Raw genomic sequence first — 9,902 nt, forward strand, 5'->3', positions numbered from 1 at the left:
ATGAAAACATCATAAAACCTATACAAATGTGTTATCCCCGTGATCACACTGACCCAAAGAATAAAGTAGACCTGTCATTTGGGGGCACACAGTGAAAGCTCACAACAGTACGGCGCAAACTCGTTTTTTTCACCATTTTTTACAGCATTTGGATTTTTTTCCTGTTACCCAGTACAGGGCATGGAATATTAAATACCGTCACAATGAAGTGCAATTTGTTACGCAGAAAACAAGCCGTCACAGAGCTCTTCACATGGAAAAATAAAAATCGTTACAGATATTTAAAGGTGGGGAGTGAAAAATTAAAATGCAAAAACAAAAAAGGTCCTTGGCGGGAGAGGGTTAAATGGTTTTTTTTTGTCAGTTTCACCACATTCGAAAAACTTTATAGCTTCCTAGTACAATTTGTACTGCAAAAAAGAAGCCCCATTCAGCTCTGCAACCAGAAAATATTGGATGGCAGTGAAGAACAGAAAGACCAAAAAATGAATAATAAGAATAACATTGACCCTACATGTAAAGGGATATGAGAGCTCTGTTACTACTACCAGATGTCCCCATGGGTATAGCCAGGCTCATCGTCTCTGACTGTAAACATTGCACAGAGCAGCGGGAGACGCGCCCCCTAGCGGCAGCTCAGGTATTTCACATTTCCAGTTTCCATCTTGCGTCCGTCCTGAGGTACTTGTGTACAGCGGGAACATTACATGATGTCACCCGCATAATAACACGTGCATAGAGGTGGCCGCCTGCTACACATTACCAGCTATTGTATTCTGGAAGCTGGCACGGGTGAGCCGGGCGCTGCTGGGGTCAGCACACACGCCGCGGGTAACCCGAGCCCCGTGCCCGGAGACAAAGAGAGGGGGAGCGGGGTGCACATATCCAGCTGTTGTGAGCAGCTGCCGCCCGGGATACAGGCGGCAGGTGCACGGGCAGCCAATGGGCAGCGGCCGGACAGCTCTGCCCCGCCCACACCGGGGAGGAGTTCCTAGCCCGGCCGGTTGCTCTAAATGCAAAGCAAACAGGGAGCGGGTTAGTCAGTGTGTAGTAACAGGGCTGCGCGGCTGCACGGAACACAAGTCACAGAGCGACAGCGAGGAGTGCGGGACACCCTGCTGAGCCCACGTACCGCCCGCCCATCTACCTCATAGCAGCTCAGCCCGCCACACTGCTGCCCAGGACTGCTGGAGACAGCGGCACTCCCGCTCCACCTGCCCGCTATTGCTGCGCTTGAGTTTGGCGTCTCCCGGGAGCAAGGTGTGTGCAGACGAGGAGCGGGCACCGGAAGGCGGCATCCCTCAAGATGCACACTACCCAGAAAGATACCACCTACACCAAGATCTTCGTCGGAGGGTTGCCCTACCACACCACGGACTCCAGCCTCAGGAAGTACTTCGAGGTGTTCGGGGACATAGAGGAGGCGGTGGTGATCACGGACAGGCAGACCGGCAAGTCCCGAGGCTATGGCTTTGTAAGTGACGTGTAGCGCTGCCGGCTCCAGGCCTCAGGGCACGGGGTGGGCATGTGACTGGTGCCCGGCCCGCTACAGTGTGGGAGCCTCAGGTCAAACAGAAAGTAATTGTTTATATGGAAAGCAGCCCACATGTAGGGAGCAGCACCTGTGCCCCAGCCCTCCCCTCACACATGTGCTGGAGGCAGGTGTCAGGTGAGCTGCCTACCTGTGCACATGCTCACAGCTTCTATGTCTTCCCCCTATGACCCAGGACATTATTACTTTACTCAATATCCTCCTAGTCTGATGGCAGAGACCTGCGCCAATAATAGTCAACAATAAAACATATTCGTTAGTATTGAATATTGGCCAGTGACGACGTGACTGTTGATATAACCCAACTCAGTTTACATGTCATGTCAGGGGCACAGATCCATGGGCACACAACAGTTGTGGCCCCACATAACATGTACATTTGCTGACTTGTTATCTGATCACTGTCATGGAGGTTACATGTCTGTTAGGTTCTGCTTGTGTTAATGGGACCTCCTAAGATTGTGAAAACACAAGGATCTACCAGATGGTACTTGCATGCCAGATCCTGTGCCTTGTGCTGGGCACCAACTTTTCTCGAGTACTTCTTTACTCATTCAAATTCAGTCAGTTCTTTTGTTTGCACCTTTTTAATGGTAAATTGGTTAAAACTTTGCTATTTAAATACTTGCAGCATCATTGTTCCTTTAAATGAATTGTGGCATCCTCTGGGTTATGAAGGCTACCCATGCATGTCACTGGTCGGACGTGTGTTTATGTTCTCCTAATCCTGTTGTCTTTGTGTCCCAGGTTACAATGGCTGACAGAGCTGCAGCGGAAAGGGCCTGTAAAGACCCCAATCCTATCATTGATGGGAGGAAAGCCAATGTGAATCTTGCCTACCTGGGAGCCAAGCCCCGAATAATGCAGCCAGGTTTGATTTCAGTTTTGACTAACTTTGTATCTGAAAAAAATAACAAGTAGGAGGTAATTTAATGTATTTTCCTCCTTCTTTTATTAGGTTTTGCATTTGGGGTCCAGCAGATTCACCCAGCACTTATACAAAGGCCTTTTGGGTAAGTATGGCATGTGTAATGACTTGAACATGCAATGTATGATCTATAGACTCTTTCCAAGCCACTTAGTACAGAGAAGCTGGCGTTTGTAGCTACCATAGTTCAGTGAGAAAGCCAACTCCTATGTGTATCCCACATCTCTACCATTTCTTAATTTCTAGAAGATGAGAGCTGCTCTACAATTGTCCAGTATTTGTTTGTCAGCTATAATCTCTCCACGTTTTTTCTAATACATACAAAATTGGAGCCTGTTGTGGAAAACCAAAAGGCCAATTTCCAAGATGTAGCTTATTTTCCCTCTTTCCAGTGGAGGCCCAGCTGTTCGCCCTTGTGTACGGCGATCATTTCCAGTGTTGCTCAATGTTATCTATCTCTTTCTAATCTGACAGGGTCGTATACAGTTAAGATAACTGATGGCACTTGATAAGAGATGGAATAGTTCTATTTGGAATTAATCTGTGTTACCAGTAGGCTCAGAAAACAAGCTAAATGGTGATTAAAGATGCATGTATGTTGGTTGGTTGGTTTTATTTATTTATTTTTTATTTATTTTTTTTAGTGTTATACCATTAGCTCCTAGATTGTGTGTCTTTTATATTACAGAAATGAAGTGGTTTTCACAGCTAAACTGTGTGTTCTATTATTTTTTTTTATTATTTTTTTTTATGTCCTAGTGAACACTGAGTTGTTTGGGGTGGGGAGGGAGCCTTGATTTGTTTATTTTTTTTGAGGCGTGTTGACTTTGCTATTGGGAGCAAAGGGTCCTTCTTGGCTCTTGCTTCAAAGCTTTTATAGCGTGTTACTCCTTTTTAACCATATATTGTGGTGATTTGAGAGATTTTTTATTTTTTGCTGTGACTTTTTCTTTGAACTTTAGTTTGCATGCACCACGCGTTTCTTTTCGTTTGGTTCTTTCATTAACCATGTGTTCAGTTGGGCTTTCTAATGTAGTTGTTTGTATATAGAAACTTTTTTATATATAGAACTTTTAGAAGAGTGCACATGTTTTACTATTGATGTGACTGGTACTCTTTATAGTTGCAGTGTATGAATTGGTTATTGTGCCAAAAGAACAGTTGTAACAAGGTGAAAGTTCTGCCAATATGTAAGAATTAAAGAAAATGAAGAGTTATGTTGGCACAGGGCTGCAACTTTAACTGAGTGCTTGCAACATTTGACACCTTTTACAATATTCTTTCTTTATCTATCTTTGTCATTGTACACTAGAGTAGTAACATCTGTACAAGAAAGTTTTGGAGAATCTTTATGCATGAAGACTTGGTATCTGAGGTTATTTGCACTTTCCTGTTCTAGTGAGGACCTTTTAGCATTTAGTTGTCACTTTTTTATGTATTTTACAATCTGACATGGATACATATTAATCAAAGCTCTGATATCCTTCATTGTTCTGTTTAGTCTGTCTACAAACAAGTGTTACATTTGGGTGCTGATTTTCTCATATTTTTCAATTCTTTGTAGACATACGTACATGACCTACATGATGGGTCAATGTTCGTTTTGGCCATATAAAGTCATTTTATACTGCCATCTCCTTCTCATATGTCAGGTTAAAAATAACCCTAATGCACCCTGCGCTGTCAGTCACTTAAAGTGAAACGAGAGTTTTGGAACATCCTACATACTTCACTTAAGTGCATAGTGTAGTGATATCGCTGTTATCGGCCTCTCTTCACTTAAGAGAATGCTTCTGAACTGGAAGAGTTAAAATTTGAACAATTCTAAACCTCAGGTACATTACTATGTGGGGCATGGCAACACCAGCTTTGTTTGCCAGCCTTACACTCGGCATGCTTTATGTATGCAGCAGTTCCCACAGCACTACCTCATTAAGTTAATATTGACAAAATGGAAATCCCTGACTGAAACTGGTATGACTGAGGATCATCATAAACTGCTCTCCTTTACTCAGTCTCTAGATAGAAGGTTGTGTATGTGTACCTTACACTCCCTAACTTATCTCGTTGTACGTATAGCAAAATAGCCATCTGATGCATATCTGTACCAAAATGAACTCCTCTGTACTATCAGAAGGGGGACTTGAGACCTTTCCTTGCAGTACATTGCTTGTGCGACTTGTCACACTCGGCTGCACCAGATGGATATTTTTGTTATTTCACATGTATCACATTCTCGCACAATATTATCTGCCCCTCAAATATAAGGTTTGGGCATGTTGACAGGAAACTCCCCTGTTCCCTCTGACATGCACTTTACAGCTTGTTTTGTATGTATGGTCATCATGAAGGATTTGAGATGTTTACATAGTATAATGCATACATTTGGTATAGCTCATATTGGCCCATAAATGTTAAATTGTAGATGCCCTTCATATCATTTCAATATAAGGCTCTCTATGTACATATTGGACATTTTTTTTTTTTTTTTTTTTTTTTTTCTCACTGGCTTTTACCTTGTGTGAGCAACATTAAATGAACCCCTTAGGGTAAAAGCTACACTGTGGATTGAATGGGATGAATTTTGATGTGTATCTTGAATTCTCGCTCGGGAAGATCTATATCAAGTTTGCTTTGCACTGAACTACATGGGTATTTTTTGTCTAACCCTAGGTTTCTTTAGATCCTCTTACAATACTTGTTCTTATTTGTCTGACTGAGAAGTAAACCATACCAGCTGACTGGAAACTGGAAGTTTTAGTTGACGGGTATTTAAACCAGTTTGCCTTTACCTCCTTGTAACCGTGTGATGCACACATGTGATCTCATGCTATGGAGTGTGGCATAGCATCTGAATAGCTTCAACACTACAGCATTGGACAAGTTTTCTGCACTGTTTTTACGTGTGACTCTGCTGTGTATTCCACAACTTAAGTTCTTTTGTCGCCTGCATATGTTTTTAAGATTTTCAAGGGTGACTAAGGTTGCAGAGATTAATGTGTGCTGAGTCTGCGGAGTACCTTGTAGGGTTGCCACGATAATATATTAGAAAATTTACATTTAAATTCTAATTATAATACTCTGAAAAACATCATGTTGTGATGTGAAAGTACACATTTTGGTTTTTTGTTTTTTTTTTTTTTCTTCCGTTTTCCTCAATCATCTTATTGAGATGTCTGGTTGAATCACAACTTCAAAAAAATATGTTAGCTTTTCTTCCTAGTTTTTTTTATATTCTATTGCGGCAACCCTATGCACATAATAACCACTTAGTGTTGACTTTGGGTTAAAGATGAACACATGGGTTAAATGACACGTTTATTGTAACTATAGCTGTTGATTTTCTTAAATATCAATTTTTCTTTTTTCCTCCCATAGGATTCCTGCACACTATGTATACCCTCATGCTTTTGTGCAACCTGGAGTAGTAATCCCACATATACAACCCACAGCTGCTACTGCTGCTGCATCTACAAGTCCATATATCGACTACACTGGAGCTGCCTATGCCCAGTACTCTGCTGCCGCCGCCGCTGCTGCTGCCGCCTATGATCAATACCCATACGCTGCTTCACCAGCTGCGACTGGATACGTCACCACTGCTGGTTATGGTTACGCAGTGCAGCAGCCGCTCACTGCTGCAGCCCCAGGAACTGCTGCAGCAGCTGCTGCTGCTTTTGGTCAGTACCAACCACAACAGCTGCAGGCTGACCGCATGCAGTAGCACTTAGACTTTGGAAGAAGTTCTCAATCATATCTATTTTCTTGTTTTCTGCCTTCCAGTTTCTATAGATGAGGCCATATCAAATCAGGCTAAATGGCTTTAAGGAGAAACAAACTGTTTTTGGACGGAGAAAATTATCCCAACTTCTCTTTGTAATAAGCATCCAAGTTGCATTAAGAGAAGAAAGGAAGGTGTGTTTCTTGCATATTCAGAAGCTCCTTTTGGTTAACATTTTTTTCCCCCCTTCACAACCCCAAAAACTTAACAATACATACTTTCATATCAGGGAAAAACGCCTTTTACAAATTTTGAAAGAAAACCTTCCTTCTAATTTTTTTTTTTTCTTTTACGATACGTTTAAACCAGGGAAATGTTAACAGCAATATGTAGCCTGTACAGAGTAAAATGTTCAAAGCACAAGCTGACCTTTTTGCGTTGGGTACTGATGAGACCTGCGGTTAGCATCAGTATGTTGGAGGCACATGGCCTACTGGTGGCATGATGGATAGGCACCAAAGCTATTTTCTCAACTGTCCTCTATATAAGTGGAACTATGGAGCAAGTGATGTGGAATTAACGGGTGCAACAGCTGTACAGACAATCAATAACACAGACCGTTCTGGAGAGAACACATCACTTGTGCTTATTTGATGAGCTTGTCACATTCTAATCCCTCTCCCCATCCTGTTTCGCTTTTGGGAAACTCTAACTGCTGGTGTCAGCTATTCTGATTCTGAAAAGGGATCAGCCCCTTACTACCACAGTCTTCTATTTTATTACACCTATTCATAGCTTGTGAATGACAACAGGAAGATACTTGCAAAGGTTAACCCTTCAAGAACTTTTTTTTTTTATGCAAAGAAAACGGTGCCCCTTATGGATTGTAAGGGACCACTGAAAGTATTTAAGTAAAAAAAAAAAAAAGTATTGGTGAGTTTTTTCTTTTTTTCTTCGCAGTTCTTTAAGGGTTAATTACAATGACTTGTACTGTGCCTTAACTGTAATGTTTATTGAAAAAAAACTATTTATTTATTTTGAGAAGTTTTACTATGGTGCGCTCTAAAGAAGGGAACTTTAGATGCGTCAAAAATTATGTATTCATCTCATGGTATAAATTATTTAAGTAAGTTTAGATGTAGTAAATATTAATCTATTCAACGGAAATGTTGATTTGGATTTATTTAATTCTGAATGTGCACTGTGTAATACTATCCCTACCTTACCACTTTAGGATTTTACATGACATTAGGACAATTTTGCTATTTTCTTTTCCTCCCTTTCTTTAAATGAAGACCTCTTCAAGCAGTATATTTATACATTTAATTTGTATGTAGAATATTGTCTTTTTTTCCCTTTATTTTCCTCTACTAGAAGAAAAAATGCTGCTTTATACGAAGACTTGTAAAACTGCAATACTTGGCAATTTTTATTCTCAACCTAAACATGAATATTTTACACTGTAATGGGTTTTTATACTTGAACAATTTCTTACAAGGGAAGAAAAGACAGCATCATTTTTATGGACATTTGTCTAAATGTCACTGGATTTCTTTTTAAGTATTCAGAATACTAGCCAGTGTTATGTAATTGTAGACAAGGATCTTCAAACATATTATTTATTCATTATGTTACTTATAACAGTTAAGACCTATTAATTTCACTTGTATTAAATACAATAAAAATATCTTATTGCATTGTACTTTTTGTTTCTTGATGTACATCTGGTATGTATAAGCTTTGGGGTCTGTACATGTGAGCAGTAGTGGGATGGCGGCGGCTGCTACTACACAAACTTTTAAGCAACAGCAGCTACTTGCTGCAGTTCCTCCATCCCAGTCTGATTCTACAGAACTTTCTCTCTGCTCTCTCATTGTGCAGCCCCCCCCCCCCACCTTGCAGTCCTTACTTTTGCACTATGCAGATAAGCTATTAATTGTGTGTGTGTGTTTTCTTCTGCTTATTACATGTACCCTGCTCCTCTATGTGATGGAAGCTGGCAGGCTGGTCACAATCTTGTATGTGCAGTGTTCAGTAGCATTATTTTTAGGAAACTAAATGGATGCTAAATTGCTTTGAGAACATCATGGGATCTGTGGGCAAGCTAACTGGCCTCAGCTTGAGGGCATATACAGACAGACATTACTCTCCGCCCACAATTTTTTGTTAAACACTCTCAGAACAGAAGATGCCATAACTTTGGAAAGAAAAGGGCGAGCTGCACGATGAAGGCATTATTCTGTTTTGCTTTTAAAGGGAGAATTGCATATAATTTGGTAAAATTACATTAGTTACACTTTTAACCAAATAATTTTTTCCGACTCAACAAGGAATGAGTGAGGAGGGTTAAACCATAAAAGAAACATTAGTCTTTCCCAGTCCTTGTTATATAAACAGTCTGGGTCAGCTATTGCCTGAGTTAGGCTTTCCTGTGTAAGATGCGGTCAAAAACTAGGACCTGGTAAGGGAATCTGACTTTAAACTACTTGCACAGTGGGAAGCCAGTGTGCAACTTCTTTTAAAGGTGCTGTCCATTTTCATAAAATTTTTTTGCTAATGAAATGTTATATAATTTTCCAATATAGTTTATCAGTTTCCTAGGTTTTTAGATGTGTTTGCTGTCTTTCTGTAGAAGTCTAACATTTTGGCCCATGTAGGGACCTTCCTCAGACACACCGTTTGCAGGCGCAGTAGATTAAGATGAGTGGTAGTAGTGGTGGTCCCGTTTGTGCACCCCGGAGGGACGTGCATAATTTTTCTTATCTACCAGAAGTAAACAACTAAGCTTTTTATAGTTGGGCAACAAGCGGAGATATAAAAAAGAAAAGGGGAATTGCTTAAATATGTTGAAGAAAAACGCCGAGCCTTAATATGTTCTGCATGTTACAATCTTAAGTGTTTGATGATCATATGATGTATACTAAAGTTGTGATGACCAACTGATTGTTACCTCTGAATACCAATGCAAGTAGTTATATTTATAAACCATTTTGCCATTCTGTTGGGGATGTGTAGAATTGGAATGATTTGTGATGTTAGTTGGAGTACAAAATAACAGCCAAATAAGCCTATTGCCTCAAATCAAATTCTATATGCCCTGACTAACTGGCTCATACTCTATTGTGCACAATTGTATCCCTTTTTATGTATTTGTCAATATAATCATAGGCCATTATGTTACTACCTACAAAGGGGATCCTATTTGTGCAGTTTGGGAGTAAACAAGAATCTTGGATAGAAGATACTTAAAGTGGCATTTATCATGGTCACTGTGCTGTGCCTGTAATGTGCTAATGTTTCATTATCACCGAGGTTACAAGATACAATTTCATTTTGGCTTGTCTCCATATACTGTACTGAGAACATTCTATTCCTACTTTGTCAGCCAGCAATGACTATGCCCCTGCATCATTTTGTTTGAACTATATTTGTAGTTGTTTGTCCTAGTATCAAAGCAGGCCCTTTAATGGCTGATATTTAATGAATAAACTGTGGAGCAGCAGCCTGCATTGTAGATTGATCACACAATATATTGATACATTTTTATTTTACTTTTTTCCTTTTCAAAATATCATGGTCTGTGATGTATGTACCTTCCCACTCTCCTATAATAAATGTAAATTATTGATTTAGGCTTCAGGCTTCCAACCACAAGCTGCTGACTTGCCAACTTGTGACTTCTGGGTGTTAATGCAAAATCT

General features: G+C 40.3%; 1 protein-coding gene across 5 annotated transcripts; it reads left to right on the plus strand.

Annotated features, from left to right (window-relative positions):
• Positions 1-1,011: 1,011 nt before the first annotated feature.
• RBM24 (RNA binding motif protein 24) lies at positions 1,012-7,903 on the plus strand. Of its 5 annotated transcripts, XR_011855785.1 has the most exons (6): positions 1,013-1,474; positions 2,300-2,423; positions 2,511-2,565; positions 2,955-3,057; positions 5,154-5,248; positions 5,859-5,995. XR_011855785.1 is itself a non-coding variant. In XM_072152647.1 (4 exons), exons 1-4 carry the CDS (start codon positions 1,307-1,309, stop codon positions 6,202-6,204), a joined length of 693 nt encoding a protein of 230 aa, XP_072008748.1. In that variant the 5' UTR covers positions 1,012-1,306; the 3' UTR covers positions 6,205-7,903. The 5 variants fall into 5 exon arrangements, 2 of the variants coding, with proteins under 2 accessions (XP_072008748.1, XP_072008749.1); XR_011855786.1 differs by lacking the exon at positions 2,955-3,057; XR_011855784.1 differs by lacking the exon at positions 5,154-5,248 and having other exon boundaries at positions 5,859-5,994.
• The last annotated feature ends 1,999 nt before the right edge of the window (positions 7,904-9,902 follow it).

The sequence above is a fragment of the Engystomops pustulosus genome, chromosome 5 (assembly GCF_040894005.1).
Source record: "Engystomops pustulosus chromosome 5, aEngPut4.maternal, whole genome shotgun sequence".
Lineage (NCBI taxonomy): Eukaryota > Metazoa > Chordata > Amphibia > Anura > Leptodactylidae > Engystomops > Engystomops pustulosus.